General features: G+C 43.5%; 1 protein-coding gene across 1 annotated transcript in view; it reads right to left on the bottom strand.

Annotated features, from left to right (window-relative positions):
* Positions 1-8,386: 8,386 nt before the first annotated feature.
* GIPC2 (GIPC PDZ domain containing family member 2) overlaps positions 8,387-20,112 on the bottom strand; it is a 96,895-nt gene continuing 85,169 nt past the window's right edge. Inside the window, exon 9 of the mRNA XM_038745611.1 lies at positions 8,387-8,812. Within this exon, the coding sequence (XP_038601539.1) occupies positions 8,658-8,812 (155 nt within the window). The 3' untranslated portion in view covers positions 8,387-8,657. The remainder of the gene's footprint in view (positions 8,813-20,112) is intronic.

Below are 20,112 nucleotides of genomic sequence, written 5' to 3'. Positions count from 1 at the left end.
AGTGAGGAGGTTAGTGGCAGAAGAGCGGAGGGTGCGGGCTGGGCTGTAGAAGGAGGGTTATCATTGCGAGTCTAGCCTACCATTCGGAGGCTGGCTACAGGAAACTCACAGAAAGGTTTCAAATTTCCTGCTTCCAAAATGGTAAAAGATCTTCTTCCTCCCACGTCGACTACCTGGCCCTGCTGTGCTTTTCCCAATCCTTCCCCAAGGTCGGCTTGTTTACAAGGTAATGTCATATAAGGCACTAAATAGAATTCTCTTGGGGAGGAAGCACTTGAGTGAATCAGCGAAAGAAGCAGTGTGGAAATGAGAGAAGCAGTTTGGCCTAGAGAATGGGCCTGGAAGTCAGAGGATCCGGGTCCTAATCCTGGCTCTGCCACTTACCTAGAGTGTGACCTTGGTCAAGTCACCTCACTTCTCTGTGCCTCAGTTTCCTCATCTGTAAAATGGGGAATCAATACCTGTTCTCCCTCCTACTTCGACTGTGAGCCCCACATCTGACCTGATTATCTTCTGCCTACCACAGTGCTTGGCAGATACCATAATTATTATTCTTTCCTGTGTTCCTTTCCCTCTTCTGAGTGTGAGGGCTAGTAGGAGTGACTCTGGCACTTAATAAGCGCTGGGGTAAATACAATATAACCATGTCAGATACAGTTTCTGCCCCACATGGGGTTTACAGGTTAACCATCAGTTAGTCATTCATATTTATTAAGTGCTTACTGTGTGCAGAGCACAGTAACAAGCACTTGGGAGAGTACAATACAACAATAAACAGACCCATTCCCTGCCTACAACAAGCTTACAGTCTACAGGAAGGAGAACAACTATCTTAACTCTACTTTAAGGGTGGGTGGAAGCAATGAAACCAGGGAGGGGACCCAAATCCCCACATACACTGTGCATACACTGTTGCGCTGTCATGACCATACTATAACACAGAAATTATGGAGCCATACTTGCTTTAAATGCTGTATATATTTGTAAAGATTTATTACTCCATTTTACTTGTACATATTTACTATTCTATTTGTTAATGACGTGCATGTAGCTATAATTCTAATTATTCTAATGATTTTGACACCTGTCTACATGTTTTGTTTTGTTGTGTGTCACCCCTTCTAGACTGTGAGCCCGTTGTTGGGTAGGGACTGCCTCTATATGTCGCCAACTTGTACTTCCCAAGCGCTTAATACAGTGCTCTACACACAGTAAGTGCTCAATAAATACAACTGAATGAATGAAAAGGCTCAAAAATAAATGAAGCAGGTTTGTATTCTGACCCAACAGGCAAACAGAGCTCTCTCACTGGCTAGATCAGCCTGCTAAGAGGAATAAATGCCTTCACTGCAAGAAATCATGTTCAATAATCACTACCTATCTTAGGTAACCCATAGATAATAAAGCTTGAATTACAGGATGATATACCCCTAAAGATGCTAGAAGAAGAACAAATAGAGTAAATAGGAATATCTTACAAAGAAAACTCAAAAGGAGCAGGTGGCTAAAATATGATTTCTTTTCAGTAGATACAGTTAGAGTATTTTAACTTTCTTATTCCCAAAGCAAACAATTATATCTGCAGAAAAACAGTTAGAAGCCAATTTCCCTGCAAGCCTGTCAATTTTGCCCTAAGACAGAATATGCCTTTGAAGGATACTGTTCCTGAGAATTATTGTCTGTAAATGCAGGATAAATACTCAGGAATGAGCTGCTGGAGAACACAAAACCTGTGTCCATTTGTTGTCAGGCACTGCCTTCACTTCAATGCGAAATCTACGGGCAATAAAGTTCTCCGTAGGAAAATGAAATCTCCCTTGGGGCCAGTCAATTCATAATATCACAATGCACTTCTCTTAAGTAAACTATCACCTCTCTGAGGGAATAATCACCCCCTAGAGCCACTAGAGTACTTTTTTTCATTTTGAAAAGGTGAATGATAATAATAGTAACGATGGCATTTGTTAAGCGCTTACTATGTGCAAAGCACTGTTCTAAGCGTTGGGAAGGATACAAGGTGATGAGGTGAGGTTGTCCCATGTGGGATTCACAGTCTTAATCCCCATTTTACAGATGAGGGAACTGAGGCACAGAGAAGTGAAGTGACTTGGCCAAAGTCACACAGCTGACAAGTGGCGGAGCCGGGATTTGAACCCATGACCTTTGACTCCCAAGCCCGGGCTCTTTTCCATTGAGCCACGCTGCTTCTCATCGCTTGAACTCTCCAGAGATCCAGCAATGCCTCTCAGTTCAGAGCCTGAAAGCAGCAGGAAGAGCAGAACAGAAGATGGGTGAGTGTTACCTAACGCTCACCCAGTGATGCCCAGGAAACTCAATCTATTGGCCCCATCATCATCATCATCAATCGCATTTATTGAGCGCTTACTATGTGCAGAGTACTGTACTAAGCGCTTGGGAGGTACAAATTGGCAACATATACAGTCCCTACCCAACAGTGGGCTCACAGTCTAAAACGGGGAGACAGAGAACAAAACCAAACATACTAAGAAAATAAAATAAATAGAATAGATATGTACAAGTAAAATAGAGTAATAAATATGTACAAACATATATGCATATATACAGGTGCTGTGGGGAAGGGGCAATGGAGCAGAGCCTCTCATAATTGCCTCACCTTGCTTTGTAGTAAAACCTACTTTATTTTCTGGCTCATTTTTGTAAACAAAACCAAATGTACTCAAATCCAAGATCATATTTATAAAAAGATGTTGAGACATAATTATGGAATTTATTAAGTGCCTACTACACCCAGCGCTTAGAACAGTAAGCACTTAATAAATGCCATCATCATTATTATTATTACATTTTTTTATAATAATGGCATTTATTAAGCGCTATGTGCAAAGCACTGTTCTAAGCTCTGGGGAGGTTACAAGGTGATCAGGTTGTCCCACGGGGGGCTCACAATCACATGCTAGATCCGGGGTTAGACATAAGTTTAGGAGAACGGAGATAGTCCGTCTCACACAGGACTCACAATCTAAGACTTAGGCATCTACCTATATTTATTTTCAATTGTGTATTCAATTGTTTATCTTGATTAGTCAGAAAATACTTTTATGTCTTCTCCCTTATTAAAGTACAATCTCCTTGTGGGCACGGAATGTGTCATTTGCGTTTTTTGAACTTCCCAAGAGCTCAGAATGGTACATTACACCCAGTGGATGTTCAGCGAATATGACCATCAAATTCACCAAGGAATTCACGAACATAAAATATCTCATTTTAATCATTTCCTTTAATTTTGAGAAAAGTTAAAGAAACACCAAGTTCAAAAATTGAAAGTACTTCCACGCAATTTCAAATACACTTTACAGGTGTGATTTTGCCATTTAAAGAACATACATTTCCATATTATTTTCTCTGAATGCATTTAAACATGGCACAAAATAGAGTACCTCTATTTAGACAGATAGAAAGATCATCATCAATCGTATTTATTGAGCGCTTACTATGTGCAGAGCACTGTACTAAGCGCTTAATACAGTACTGATTTTAGCTTATAATAAAATTAACCACTTTAAAAATATTTAAGCAAATACATTTTCTAAAATATATATATTTAAAATATATTCAAAATAAGGTTTCCTTCTTTAACAGCAAGGTGGAATGTGTTCATTCAAGGTCTCAAGTCATCTGAACAGTGGTTTCTGTGGATAAAAAAAGTACTTTTTTTCCTTACATAGTATTCTTCAAGTCTGTGTGTGTGTGTGTGTGTGTGTACACATATATATATACACACCCCACCCCCAACCAGTAACACACACACAAGGGCCCAGTCACTCCTTCTGTAGAAGTAAAATTGAAAGTACAAAAATTCAACCTAAAACTACATTTAGGAACATTTATTTCCTCCACCTTTAAAAAGCTTTTGGCTTACTACAGATCGCTTCTGATTCAGAGTCTAGCTATGGAAAGGAAATGTAGCTTTCACTGAAAACCCAAATACAACCCTGCACACACACTTCTTCAACTTTCTTCTTCTTAACAAATGAGCCACAGATGATTTCCCAGAATTAGATTTTCAGTGTCTAGAACAGGCTGTACCGCTTGGTACCCTTCAGATTTTTAGACACATTTTGTTAAGATGATATGAAGAAGGACTTGTGAAACTTCGGACAACTTTCGACCTGTGTCAAGCTTATAATGAAGCTACATTTTTCACAGGGTTTTAACTTGATGCTTAGCACTCTGAGTGGGGAATGAAGAACCTTGGTTTTTGCCTTCCCTCATTTGGGACAAGTCAGGGAATAATCTTAATAAACCAGCAACGCCAGAGGTGTATCACAAAGGGTAGACAATATAGGTGTGAACTGCCTAAACTACATCTGATGGGATAACAGCATCCCTAGGGACCCCATTTGACCTTCCTTCACTCAGTTGAAAGGGTTAATTTATGACATCCTCTGATTGTTTCCTGCCGACATGAGCTGCATCCTCGGATTTTTTTTTATGGTACTTGTTAAGTGCTTACTATGTGCCAGGCACTGTGCGAAGCACTGAGGAAGATACCAGGTTGGACCCAGTCTCTGTCCCACATGCGGCTTCCAGTCTAAATAGGAGGGAGGACAATTTAATCTCCATTTTATAGATGACATTACTGAGGCACAGAAAAGGTAAGTGACTTGCTCAAGGCCAAACAGTACACCAAGGCATAGGTGAGATTAGAACCCAGGTCGTCTCACTCCCACACCCATGCTCTTCCCACTAGGCCACACAGATAGTTTCTGTTGACAAGATAATAATAATAAATAAAAATAATGGCATTTATTAAGTGCTTACTATGTGCAAAGCACTGTTCTAAGCGCTGGGGAGGTTACAAGGTGATCAGGTTGTCCCTCTTGGGGCTCACAGTCTTAATCCCCATTTTACAATGAGGTAACTGAGGCACAGAGAAGTGAAGTGACTTGCCCAAACTCATACGGCTGACAATTGGCAGAGCCGGCATTTGAACCTCTGAATCCAAAGCCCGTGCTCTTTTCCACTGAGCCACACTGCTTCTCTAATTGATTGGAAGATGGTGGGTGGGGGTGGGGGGTGGGGGGGGGGAAATGATGCTGAAGCTTGATTACAATCCATCCAAGAGACGGAGAGAATGTTTCTGGGAAATCCAAGTACCCTTCCTTCTCCCCAGCCTCACTGCCCCTTGCTGCGGGATGGGTTTGGAGCCACGACAGCAGCATTTCAGCAGATGGTGCAGAGGGGCTCTGATGCTTTATTAAAATCCCCTCATTCCCAGGTAATAGTGAGATAATAGTGAGCCCGTTGTGGGCAGGGACTGTCTCTCTTTGTTGTTGAATTGTACTTTCCAAGCGCTTAGTACAGTGCTCTGCATACAGTAAGCGCTCAATAAATATGACTGAATGAATAATAATGAATAAATGCCAAGATCCGCCCTTTCCTCTCCATCCAAACCGCTACCCTGCTAATTCAAGCTCTCATCCTATCCCGTCTGGACTACTGCACTAGCCTTCTCTCTGATCTCCCATCCTCGTGTCTCTCTCCACTTCAATCCATACTTCATGCTGCTGCCCGGATTATCTTTGTCCAGAAACGCTCTGGACATATCACTCCCCTCCTCAAAAACCTCCAATGGCTACCGATCAATCTGCGCATCAGGCAGAAACTCCTCACCCTGGGCTTCAAGGCTGTCCATCACCTCGCCCCCTCCTACCTCACCTCCCTTCTCTCCTTCTACTGCCCAGCCCGCACCCTCCGCTCCTCCACCACTAATCTCCTCACTGTACCTCGCTCTCGCCTGTCCCGCCATCGACCCCCGGCCCACGTCATCCCCCGGGCCTGGAATGCCCTCCCTCTGCCCATCCGCCAAGCTAGCTCTCTTCCTCCCTTCAAGGCCCTGCTGAGAGCTCACCTCCTCCAGGAGGCCTTCCCAGATTGAGCCCCTTCTTTCCTCTCCCCCTCGTCCCCCTCTCCATCCCCCCGCCTTACCGCCTTCCCCTCCCCACAGCACCTGTATATATGTATATATGGTTGTACATATTTATTACTCTGTTTATTTATTTATTTATTTATTTTACTTGTACATTTCTATCCTACTTATTTTATTTTGTTGGTATGTTTGGTTCTGTTCTCTGTCTCCCCCTTTTAGACTGTGAGCCCACTATCGGGTAGGGACTGTCTCTATGTGATGCCAATTTGTACTTCCCAAGCGCTTAGTACAGTGCTCTGCACATAGTAAGCGCTCAATAAATACGATTGATTGATTGATTGATTGATAGTACGACACAATGTGGCCTAGTGGATAAACCACTGGCCTGGGAGTCATTAGGACCTGGGTAATAAACGTGGCTCTGCCTCTTGTCTGCCGTGTAGGCTTGGGCAAGCCACTTCACTATGTGCCTCAGTTACCTCATCTATAAAATGAGGATTGAACCCCCTCCTTCCTCTCCGCCTCCTCCCCCTCCCCGTCCCCCTGCCTTACCTCCTTCCCCTCCCCACAGCACCTGTATATATGTTTGCACGTATTTATTACTCTATCTTATTTGTACATATTTATTCTATTTACTTTATTTTGTTAATATGTTCTGTTTTGTTGTCTGTCTCCCCCTTCTAGACTATGAGCCCACCGTTGGGTAGGGACCATCTCTATATGTTGCCAACTTGCACTTCCCAAGTGCTTAGTACAGTGCTCTGCACACAGTAAGCACTCAATAAATACGATTGAATAATTAAGACCGTGAGCCCCATGTGGGACAGGGACTGTACCCAACCCGATTAGCTTGTATCTACTCCAGCGCTTATACAATGCCTAGCATAATAGTAAGTGCTTAACAAATACTATTTTTTAAAAAAAGGACAAAGAGACTGAGAGAGTGTTTCTGAAAAATTGAAATCAGTATCCTTGCCCATCCCCAGCCCCACTGCCTCTGCTGTGGGAGGGGAGGGAACTGAGGCTGCTGCACCTCTGTGCCCCTGGCCACCCTGGCTCTTTGGGGTGCAGTCATGGAGGGGGACAGAGAGTGGGTAGAGGAGGGGGCCAGAAAGAGCATAGAGCCACAGAGGGGGACAGAGGAAGGCCCCAGGAAGGGCACATAACCATGAAGGAGAAAAGAGAGAGGGTGGAGGGGGTTCCCAGAGTCACAGAGGGGGACAGGGAGGGAGTAGAGTTGGGGGGCCAGAAAGGGCACAGAGCCATGGACGGGGATAGAGAAGGGGTAGAGTGGGAAGCCAGAAGTGATAAAAGCCAGGCTCATCAAATGTCCCACCACCCTCTTTCCTGCTTCTGCCCCCTTGTCGCTAGGCCAGGGACTAAGATCATTTAAACCACAACTGCAAAGCTTATCCAATCACCAAGCAGGACTTAGCCAGATTTGGGTCATAGTTCAAAAGGATGATAATCCTTCATGGAACCAATCACATTCTGAAGTTCCGAAAGTAAATTAATTACCACTTACATGATGCGTTGCAAGTTTTCCTTTTGCAGGTATGCTCAAGAAATAAAACGTAAGTGTGATGATACCACTTTTAATTATCATCATGACTGTATGATTTATTGAGTATGGAGTCTACCACCCTGGAAGTCTGGAAGATATCAAATTAATTACCAAGCATCACTTCCATTCCTTGCGAAAGGGGAAGGAAAGTAACTTTTTTATTTCCAGATATCAATCCAAGAGTTATAAGGCAGACCCCACTGTCAATACTGGCCATAAACAAAAGGAAACTAAAATTTTCTTGCTGCATCAACTGTTGGCTAAGTTTTAAATAGGGAGATGATTCAAAACACACAAAAATCATGACTGTTCTTTGAGAATGCTGCCCACAGGCTTCAAGGAAGTTTAAGGATGAATAATTAAATAATAATAATAAAAATAATAGTAGTAATGATAATTATGGTCATTGATAATCGCTTACTACATACCAAACATACTAATTGCTGGGTTTAGTCAAGCCTGGCACAGTTCCTCATTCACGTAGGGCTCACAGACTAAGACAGACGGAGAACAGGAACTGAATCCCTATTTGGCAGATGAGAAAACTGAGGCACAGAGCAGTTAAGTGACTTGCCCAAGGTCATACAGCAGGAAAGTGGCAGAGTCAGGATTAGAACCCAGGACCTCAGACTCCCAGACCCATACTCTTCAATGCTGGAAAAGTTCGTATTTATTCAACTTTGTCAGAGAAATATGGCTACTGTGATAAGGCAGGGAACTGAATGTAGACATTTTAAAATGAGAGGGCTCTCCTCCCTGCCCATTCAAACACCAAGATAATTAGTTTGAAGCTGCAATCTTCACATATTCCCAGATAACCCAATCACATAAGAAGCAGTTTTTGTAAGCAATAAAAAAGTGCTAAACAAGTGTAAACTAACAGTCAAAATGTATTCACAAAGTTGTAATCTGCCTAAAATGCTCCCTAATGTTTACAACAATCAATGACTTTTTGGAAGAGATTTGTGCTTGATTTTCAGCTCCACTGTGCAACTTAAACAAGGTCTTTAGAAAATTTTCCCAGAACAATTGAGGGGCACATTTTCAACGGGAAATTTTTTTGCACATTATCAAAAGCAAACCAGATTTCAGACCTAATGGCAATTAAAATCTGATGCCATAGCTTGAAAAACAAAAGACGGTGTTTCCTCCAACATCCATTACCCATAGTGCTACCATTCGTCACTGCAATCGTCCTTGCTTGGCATCCCCTATCACTCCCCACACATCAAAGACAAATTCATCAGGGAATGCGAAGTCCCCAACGACTTCATCAAGTGCTACTGCAAACTCATCTGGATTTTTTTTGCCTTTTCCAGCTTCAAACATTGTAGCAGCTACAAAGAAGTAAAAAAAGAAAAAAGAAAATTAGTGATCTGCAAGAAAATTTGCATATATGATTAAAAGTGAAAAATAAATCCATTCAAATAAAGAGGTTACAAAAAACAAGAAGAAACTAAGCAGAATGATGAATATTTATAAGTACAGAACCGTTCATTGGCAGACTGTAGCCCTCCTATTACGTGCACATTTGATGGCTCAATAAGTCTTAGCAGCATTAGAAAGGGTACCTCACTAACTGCTTTCAAGTGTATAAAGAGTTTTGTAGCATCATCATGATCATCAATGGTATTTACTGATCGCTTCATTCATTCACTCAATCGTATTTATTGAGTGCTTACTGTGTGCAGAGCACTGTACTAAGCGCTTGGGAAGTACAAGTTGGCAACATACAGGGAAGGTCCCTACCCAACAGCGGGTTCACAGTCTAGAAGGGGCAGACAACAAAACAAAACATATTAACAAAATAAAGTAAATAGGATAAATAAGTACAAGTAAAATAAATAGAGTAATAAATATGTACAAACATATATACATATATACAGGTGCTGTGGGGAGGAGAAGGAGGTAAGGCGGTGGGATGGGGAGGGGGGAAGAGGGAGAGGAAGGAGGGGGCTCAGTCTGGGAAGGCCTCCTGGAGGAGGTGAGCTCTCACTAGGGCTTTGAAGGGAGGAAGAGAGCTAGCTTGGCGGATGTGTGAAGTGAGGGCATTCCAGGCCAGGGGGAGGACATGGGCTGGGGGTTGACGGCGGGACAGGCGAGAATGAGGCAGAGTGAGGAGGTTAGTGGCAGAGGAGTGGAGGGTGCAGGCTGGGCTGTAGAAGGAAAGAAGGGAGGTGAGGTAGGAGGGGGCGAGGTGATGGACAGCCTTGAAGTCGAGAGTGAGGAGTTTTCGCCTGATGCATAGGTTGATTGGTAACCACTGGGGATTTTTGAGGCGAGGAGAAACATGCCCAGAGCATTTCTGCACAAAGACGACCCAGGCAGCAGCGTGAAGTATAGATTGAAGTGGGGAGAGGCAGGAGGATGGGAGATCAGAGAGGAGGCTGATGCAGGAGGCTGTGTGCAGAGCACCGTACTAAGTGCTTGGGAGAGTACAATACAACAGAGTTGGTAATCATGTTGCCTGCTCACAACAAGCTTACATCTAGAAGGGGAGACAGACATTAATAAAATCTATAATATATAATTTATAGGTATGTACATAATTGCTGTGGGGCTGAGGATGGGGTGAATATCAAATATCAAATCTCAAATATCAAACAAAAACTCCTCACTTTTGGCTTTAAAGCTCCCCATCACCTTGCCCCTGCCTACCTCACCTCCCTTCTCTCTTTCTACATCTCAGCCCCACACACTCCTCTCCTCTGGTGCTAACCTTCTCACTGTGCCTCAATCTTGTCTGTCTCGCCACTGACCCTTGGACCACACCCTCCCTCCTCAAATCCACCAAACCATCACTCTTCCCCCTTTCAAAGCCCTACTGAAGGCACATCTTCTCCAAGAGGCCTTCCCAGACTAAGCCCCCTTTTCCTCAGCTCGCCTTCCCTTCCGCGTCACTTCGACTCACTCTCCCGCTCCCCGCCCTACACTACTTAGGTATATATGTATACATCTATACTTCTATTTATTTATATTGATACCTGATTACCTGTTTTGATGTTTGTCTCCCCACCCAGACTGTAAACCTGTTATGGGCAGGGATTGTCCCTACCACTGTACTGTACTTTCCAAGCACTTGGTACAGTGCTCTGCACATAGCAAGTACGACTGATTGAATGAATGAATGAAACGCCCAAGAGTCACAGATCCAAGGGCCTATAGATGATGCAGCAGGGAAAAGGAGCCAAGGGAAAGAGAGCTTAATCAGGGAAGGCTTCGTGAAGGAGATTTGACCTCAATAAGGCTTTGAAGGTGGGGAGAGTGGTGGTCTGGAGAGAGTTACAGGCCAAAAGGAGAATGTGGGAAAGAGGTTGCTGGTGAGACAGATGAGATAGAGGCACAGTAAGTAAGGTGGTATAGGGAAGAAGAATGTGTGGGATGGGTTGTAATAGGAGATCAGCAAGGTAAGTTAGGAGGGGGCGGGCTGATTGAGTGCTTTAAAATTGGTGGTAAGGTGTTTCTGTTCAATGCGGAGGTGGATGGGCAACCACTGGAGATTTCTGAAGAGTGGGGAGACACAGACTGAACGGTTTTTTAGAAAAATGATCCAGACAGCATAATGAAGTATGGACTGGAGTGGGAAGAGATAAGAAGGAGGGATGTCAGTGAGGAGGCTGATGTAGTAATCAAGACAGGATAGGATAATTGCTTGGATCAACATAATAGCAGATCGAATGGATAGGAAAGGACAGATTTTAGCCAATATTGTGAAGGTAGAATTAACAGGACTTGGTGACTGATGAACATTACTGCCAATTACTGGTCCTCCCTGTCCACCGAGAACTGAATCTAAATAAATTTCTTTAAATTAAAGTGCAACATATTTCAGTTGGATTTCAAGGAAGAACTTCTTAACTGGGGGCAATGAGACATTAGAATGGGCTATATACATAGTTGTTCTTCGTATTTGAATTATTATTATGGTATTTGTTAAGTGCTTACTATGTGCCAAGCCCTGTTCTAAGCACTGGGGTAGATACATGGGATTCAGATTGTCCCACGTGGGGCTCACAGTCCTAATCCCCATTTTATAGATAAGGTAGCTGAGAGCACAGAGAAGTTAAGTGGCTTGCCCAGGATCAAACAGAAGGCAAGTGGCAGAGCCAGGATGAGGAAGATTCACCTGTGAGTGTTAGGTGGCCAAAAAGGCTAATGGATCCATAAGCCAGGCTGTGCATCACTATGCACACTAGCTCTCACTGTGTCTCATTTACCATTTGCAGAACCTGGCTCTGTTTTCTCTTTAGCCTCCTTGTCCCTCTTTCCTTAAAAAGAAACTAACAAGGGAGGTTCAATCCATGGTACTTCCTGAGCTCAAAGCACTGTACAAAACTCCTGGGAAAGTAAAACAAAAGCAAAACATGCATTCACTACCCAGAAGGAACTTCAATCAATTCATTCATTCATTCATTCATTCAATCGTATTTATTAAGCGCTTACTGTGTGCAGAGCAAAACTTACTAAGCGCTTGGGAAGTACAAGTTGGCAACATACAGAAACAGTCCCTACCCAACAGGGCAGCTCACAGTCTAAAAGGGGGAGACAGACAACAAAACATATTAACAAAATAAAGTAAACAGGATAAATAAGTACAAGTAAAATAGAGTAATAAATATGTACAAACATATATACATATATACAGGTGCTGTGGGGAGGGGAAGGAGGTAAGGTTGGGGGGATGGGGAGCCGGAGGAGGGGGAGAGGAAGGATGGAGCTCAGTCTGGGAAGGCCTACTGGAGGAGGTGAGCTCTCAGTAGGGCTTTGAATCAATCAATCAATTCGTATTTATTGAGCGCTTACTGTGTGCAGAGCACTGTACTAAGCGTTTGGGAAGTACAAGTTGGCAACAAATAGAGACAGTCCCTACCCAACAGTGGGCTCACAGTCTTAAAGGAGGAGACACAGAACAAAACCAAACATACTAACAAAATAAAATAAATAGAATAGATATGTACAAGTAAAATAAATAAATAAATAGAGTAATAAATATGTACAAACATATATACATATATACAGGTGCTGTGGGGAAGGGAAGGGAGGAAGAGAGCTAGCTTGGTGGATGTGCGGAGGGAGGGCATTCCAGGCCAGGGGAAGGATGTGGGCCGGGGGTCGACGGCGGGACAGGAGAGAACAAGGCACAGTGAGGAGGTTAGCAGCACAGGAGCAGAGGGTGCAGGCTGGGCTGTAGAAGGAGAGAAGGGAGGTGAGGTAGGAGGGGCGAAGTGGTGGAGAGCCTTGAAGCTGAGGGTGAGGAGTTTTTGCCTGATATGTACGTTGGCTGGTAGCCACTGGAGATTTTTGAGGAGGGGAGTAACATGCCCAGAGCATTTCTGCACAAAGATGATCCTGCAGCAGCATGAAGTATAGGTTGATTGGTAGCTACTGGAGATTTTCGAGGAGGGGAGTAACATGCCCAGAGCGTTTCTGCACAAAGACGAGCCGGGCAGTGGCATGAAGTAAGGATTGAAGAGGGGGAGAGAGAGGAGGATGGGAGATCGGAGAGGAGGCTGATGCAGTAATCCAGTCGGGATAGGATGAGAGATTGAATGAGCAGGGTAGCAGTTTGGATGGAGAGGAAAGGGCAGATCTTGGCGATGTTGCAGAGGTGATACCGGCAGGTTTTGGTGACGGCTTGGATGTGAGGGGTGAACGAGAGAGCGGAGTCGAGGATGACACCAAGGTTGCGGGCCTGTGAGACGGGAAGGATGGTAGTGCCGTCTACAGTGATGGGAAAGTCAGGGAGAGGGCAGGGTTTGGGAGGGAAGATGAGGAGTTCAGTCTTGGACATGTTGAGTTTTAGATGGTGGGCAGACAACCAGATGGAGATGTCCTGAAGGCAGGAGGAGATACGAGCCTGGAGGGAGGGAGAGAGAGCAGGGGCAGAGATGTAGATTTGGGTATCATCAGCGTAGAGATGATAGTTGAAGCCATGGGAGCAAATGAGTTCACCAAGGGAGTGAGTGTAGATAGAGAACAGAAGGGGACCAAGAATTGACCCTTGAGGAACCCCTACAGTAAGGGGATGGGAGGAGGAGGAGAAGCCTGCAAAAGAGATTGAGAATGAACGGCCGGAGAGATAAGAGGAGGACCAGGGGAGAACAGTCTGTGAAGCCAAGGTTGGATCTCTACTGGGTTGTTCATTCATTAATTTATTCAATCATATTTATTGAGCGCTTACTGTGTGCAGAGCACTGTATGAAGCTCTTGGGAAAGTACAACAGTAAAACAGTTAATCACATTTATTGAGTATTTACTGTGTGCAGAGTACAATATAACAAAGTTGGTAGACACAATCCCAGCCCACAGCAAGCTTACACTTCACAATCTAATCAGTTGTGGAGTCTCCACAGCAGGAGATCTTTAGGATCCCAGATTGTTCGGCTACTGTCCTGCTTGAAGGCAGCAGACTAATAATAATAGTAATAATAATAATAGTAATGGCATTTGTTCATTCATTCATTCATTCATTCAATCATATTTATTGAGCGCTTACTGTGTGCAGAGCACTGTACTAAGCACTTTCAGCACTTACTATGTGCCAGGCACTGTACTAAGCGCTGGGGTGGATACAGGCAAATTGAGTTGGACACTGTCCCTATCCTACTTGGGGCTCACAGCCTCAATCCCCATTTTACAGATGAGGTAACTGAGGCACAGAGCAGTGAAGTGACTTGTCCAAGATCACACAGCAGACAAGTGGTGGAGTGCGATTAGAACCCATGACCTTCTGACTCCCAGTCCCATGCTTTATCCACTATACCAGTCAAACAGTCAATCATTTTCTGAGTGCCTATTGTGTGTAGAGCACTGACCTAAGTGTTTGGAAGAATAAAATAATGTTAGAATACATAATCCATGTCAGATGCTCTCTAGGTCCCTTCCAATGTTGAGATTCCATGATTAAAGTTGAAATACAATATTTAATCAACTATAGCAGAAGGTTTCACCACATGAAATATACATTTTTTTCTGGCTTCAAAGCTCGCTGTGGGCAGGGAATAAATCTGTTATATTGCTATGCTGTACTCTCCCCAAGTGCTTTTTACAGTGCTCTGCACACAGCAAGCACTCAATAAATACGATTGACTGACTGACTGACTTGGCAATGTAAGAGAACGTGTCTGCTAATTCTGTTACATTGTACTCACCCAAGTGCTTAGTACAGTGTTCTGCACCTTGTAAGCGCTCAATAAATACCACTGATTGATTGATTCAAGTGATTTCAAATGAAGATATTAATTTTTATTATAACAAACAAGCAAAATTGTTAAGTGCTGACCTCTACTGGTTATTTAGGTGAATTTGTTTTTGTGTAACATTTCTAGTTCTGCTAATCATAATTACAGTATTACCTCAAATCTGGATTTTAAAAATTCCGGAGTCCTCAAGTCCAGAAGTATTACATTACTATACATGTTTTAGACAATAGTAGAGAAAATAAAAATACGATTTACACTAAAATCACCTCTGATTTCAAATAAATGAAGCACTGTCATGGCACAAACACAATGTGTACACTGATACCACATTAACTAGCACTTGAATGAGCCGGCACCTGTTAGGACTGGTTCGGTCAATCAATTGTATTTATTGAGCATTTATTGTGTGCAGAGCACTGTACTAAGCATTTGGGAGAGTACAATATAACAGATGCATTCCCTACTCATTCATTCATTCATTCAATTGCATTTACTGAGAGCTTTCTGTGTGCAGAGCACTGTACTTAAGAACTTAGGAGAGTGCAACACAACAATAAACAGACACTTCCTTGTCCAGAATAAGCTTACAGTCTAGAGGGGGGTAGAGAAACATTAATATGATAAAATAAATTACAAGTTGTACATCAGTGATGTGGGGCTGGAATGAGGATGAATAAAGGGAGAAAGTCAGAGCGACACACAAGGGAGTGGAAGAAAAGGAAAAGAGGGTTTAGTCGAGGGTTTAGTCAGGGAAGGCCTCTTGGAGGAGATGTGCCTCTTGGAGGAGTCAATAAGACTTTGAAGGCGGGGAGAGTAAGTGTCTGTCATATTTGAGGACGGAGGGCATTCCAAGACAGAGGCAGGACATGGACAAGGTGTAGGCGGCAAGTTAGATGAGATCAAGCCACAGTGAGAAGGTTAGCATTAGAGGGAGGGAAATGTACAGGTTGGGTTGTAGTAGGAAAGTAGTGAAGTGAGGTAGAAAGAGACAAGGTGACTGAGTGTTCTAAAGCCAATGATAAGGAATTTTTGTTTGATGTGAAGGTGGATGGGCAACCACTGGAGTTTTGTGAGGACTAGGGAAATATGTCTAGAATGTTTTTGTAGAAAAATGATCCAGGCAGAAGAGTGAAGTATGGACTGGAATAGGGAGAGACAGGAGGCTGGGAGGTTAGCAAGGAGGCTGATACAGTAATCAGGGCAGGGTAAGCGCTTGCTTGGATTAACAAGTTATCAGTTCAGATGAAGAGGAAAGGGCAGATTTTAGTGATGTCATGAAGGTCAAATTGACAGGATTTAATGACGGATTGAATATGTGGGTTGAATGAGAGAGAGGATCAAGGATAACGCCAAGGTTATGAGCCTGTGAGACAGAAAGGATGGTGGTGCCATCTACAGTGTTAGGAAAGTCAGGGAAAGGGCAGGGTTTGGGTGGAAAGATAAGGAGTTCTGTTTTAGACATGTTAAATTTGAGGTGATGGCAGGACATCCAAGTAGAGCTGTCTTGAAGGCAGGAGGAAATGTGAAACTGCAGAGAGGGAGAGAGTTCAAGGCTGGAAATTTAGATTTGGGAATCATCTGCATAGAGGAGGAAGTTGAAGCCGTAATAATAAGAGCATTTGTTAAGCGCTTACTATGTGCGAAGCCATGTGAGCAAATGAATTCTCCAAGAGAGTGGGTGTAGATGGAGAATAGAAGGGTGCCCAGAATTGAACTTTGAGGGACCCCCACAGTTAGGGGATGGGAGGCAGAGAAGGAACCCACAAAAGAGACTGAGACTGAGGGGCAAGAAAGATAAGAGGAGAACCAGGAGAGGACAGTATCATTGAAGACAAAGTTGGATGGTGTTTCCAGAAGAAGGGGATAGTCAACAGTGCTGATGGCAGCTCAGAGGTCGAGGAAGATTAGGATGGAGTAGAGGCCATTGGATTTTGAAAGAAGGAGATCATTGGTGACCTTCGAGAAAGTGGTTTCTGTGGAGTGAAGGGGATAGAAACCAGACTGGAGAGAGCTGGAGGAGAGAAATTCGAGACAGTGGGGGTAGAACACTCGCTCAAGGAGTTTAGAGAGGAATGGTGGCAGTGAGATGGGGCGATAACTGGAGGGAGCCGTGGGGTCAAGAAAGGACTTTCTTTAGGATAGAGGAGACACAGTTTTAAAGCGGGGGGAAGAAGTCACTGGAGAGCGAAGAGTTGAAGATGGCGGTTAAGTCCAGAAAACGTGGGAGGCTAAATGGGGCATGATGACTTGAGAAAATTGGATGGCACCAAAAGATTGGAGGTCTCTGTGGGGAAACAGCATAGATTTGTGAGGCGAAGGTGTGTGAGAGAGAAGGCAGGTGAGAAGGTTGTGGTCAGATAGAGGGATCTTAGAGTTGGTGAGTGTAGAGACTGTGCAGTGGCTAGAGATGATAAGATTGAGTAGGTGTCCAATTTGGTGAGTGGGCAATCTGGGGTGGAACTGGGGGTCAGTGGAATTGAGGAATGATAGAAGGCAGGCAGCGGAAGGGTCATCAGGAAAATCCTTGTGAATACTGAAGTCCCTAAGGACCAATGAAAGGATGGAGAAAGATAGAAAAAATGTGAGAAAGGGATAAAAATAGTTAAAAATAGTTAGAAGTGGAGATTAGGGGGGAGGTAGATGACCATTACTAGAATCTTGAGTGGGTGGTAGAGGAGGATGACATGGGTTTTGAAAGAAGGGAAAGAAAGGGATGGGGTACATGGGGGACATGTGAAAGCAGCACTGGGGCAAGAGAAGAAAGCCAACACCTCCCCCTTTCCCAGTGAGTCTTGGGGAGTGGAAAAAGATGAGGCCCCCTCTGGAGAGAGCAGCAGGGGAGAACGTGTCATCTGGGGAAACCCAGGTTACAGTGATGGTGAGGAGGAGCAGTGATTGGGTCAGGAACAGTTCAGGGATGAAGGGAAGCTTCTCCATGATGGAGGGGGTATTCCACTGGTCACACTTTGCTGAAGCTATGGCAGGGAGGGAGAGTTTTGGAGGAGGTAGGCCTGGGATGGGCTGGCCTGTTTGGGGTTGAGGGACAGGCTAGGGTTAGGTCATTTGAGGCCAGGGATAATAATGATAGTATTTATTAAGCGCTTACTATGTGCAAAGCACTGTTCTAAGCGCTGGGGATGTTACAAGGTGATCAGGTTGTCCCACAGGGGGCTCACAGTTTTAATCCTCATTTTCCAGATGAGGGAACTGAGGCCCAGAGAAGTTAAATGACTTGCCCAAAGTCACACAGCTGACAAGTGGCAGAGCCGGTATTTGAACCCATGACCTCTGACTCCAAAGCCCAGGCTCTTTCCACTGAGCCACGCTGCTTCTCTGATGAGGGAGGTGGGAGGACAGAATCCACATACTGTAAACTCTTTTCAAGATGAAGCATTCAAGAGAAACTTGCAATACCCACAAGAGTGCCATTGGGGAAATGGTCCCTCTAACAATGTCCACCATAAATCAATCAACCAATCAGTGGTATTTATTGAGTGCTTACTGTGTGCAGAGCACTGTACCAAGCGCCAAAAGAGTTGGTAGACACATTCCCTGCCCACAACTACCTTTCAGTCTAGAGGGCGAGACAGACATTAATGTAAATAACATAATGTATAATTTAAAGATATGCATATAATCAACAAACATCCAGGAACTCCCAGAGCCCGACCTCTTTCCAGTGAAACTTGTAAGTCCATCCAGGGAAAGTCTCTGCAATCACCTTCATGCAGTGATAAAGTGTTCAGGAATAATTTTTAATGGAGCAACCCATAATAAGCATAGGTTTAATCCAGAATCACAACTCAAAAATGTTCCATCATGTAGAATAATTAGTTATACATACCCTAAATTCTCCAGGATGATTGAAGTATTTTCAAAATATGCCCAAAACACATAAGACTGACAACTAATTGATTAAATTGATTAAATTGTGTAGTTAAGACTTACTTAACTAATTGAATGAATGAGTAGTAAAGAACAATCATATATTTTCACAGTTTGATGACCTATTGTAAAAATGCTTAGGAGAAAATTGTGTTTCCATACTTGGACATAGTAGCATAATAATAATTAGAACCTCTGAAAGTCCAGAATGGTTACCAGTACTGCAAAAGCGTGTATATATAATAATAGCATTTATTAAGCACTATGTGCAAAGCACTGTTCTAAGCACTGGAGAAGTTACAAGGTGATCAGATTGTCCCACGGGGGGCTCACAGTCTTAATCACCATTTTACAGATGCTGTAACTGAGGCACAGAGAAGTTAAGTGACTTACCCAAAGTCACACAGCTGAAAATTGGCAGAGCCGGGATTTGAACCCATGACCTCTGACTCCAAAGCCCGTGCTATTTCCACTGAGCCACGCTGCTTCTCTACATGTGTCCTTTACTATACTGCACTGGTCTTGATATATTGTTCTCACAAACCTGTTATGAATACTACGACAAAATTCTTAATTTTATGATGTCTGACATTTTTAAAGATAATTACTTCCCTACAATTTACCTCCAAGGATGGCTGGTCATATTTCTAATTGGTGTGAAATGATAATTGGCATTTCACATCAGCAGGAGCGATTGACTAGGGATGATGAATTCACTTGACAAGGACATTTTTAATTTACAAGAAGAGTCCTGTGAGAATTGTTTTGTGTCATAAACGTGCTAGACAGAATGAAGACATCAGGTCAATTCACTGCACCGATAACTACTCTCCCACACTTCTTAAATGTCTTATGCTTGTCAGAATGGATGATATTGCCCAGGCTCCTGCCGAAAGGAATGAAGGTGAAGGCAGCAGGGGCCAAGTTAATATTTTCATTCGTCTTTTCACAGGATCCAATTTAATATTTTCATCAATCTCTTGAATTAAAACAGCAGATTCCTTCAAGAACAGATATACTGGAAGCAGTGTGACCTAATGGAGACAGCACTGGCTTGGGAGTCAGAGGACTCCAATTCTGGATCTGCCTCTTGTCTGCTGTGTGACCTTGGGTAAGTCACTTCACTTCTCTGTACCTCAGTTGCCTCATCTGTAAAATTGGGATTAAGATTGTGAGGGCAATGTGGGACAGAGACTGCATCCAAACTGATTACTCTGTATCTACCTCAGTACTCCAGTGGCACATACTAAGCGCTTGACAAATATTACTATTATTATTATTACTGTTGTTGTTATTAACTAGGGACAGTGATGATGGTAATAATAATAATAAAAATTGTGGTATTTGTTAAGCGCTTACAGTGTTCCAGGCACTGTTCTAAATGCTGGGGTAGGTACAAGATAATTGGGTTGGAGATAGTCCCTGTCCCACTTAGGGCTCACTGTCTTAATCCCCATTTTATGTATGAGGGAACTGAGGCACAGAGAAGTTAAGTAACTTGCCCAAGATCACACAGCACAAAAGCGGCTGAGCCGAGATTTGAATCCAGG

The sequence above is a fragment of the Tachyglossus aculeatus genome, chromosome 4 (assembly GCF_015852505.1).
Source record: "Tachyglossus aculeatus isolate mTacAcu1 chromosome 4, mTacAcu1.pri, whole genome shotgun sequence".
NCBI lineage: Eukaryota > Metazoa > Chordata > Mammalia > Monotremata > Tachyglossidae > Tachyglossus > Tachyglossus aculeatus.
Note: the sequence above shows the minus strand (reverse complement) of the source record. Positions and strands in the feature narration are given on the sequence as shown.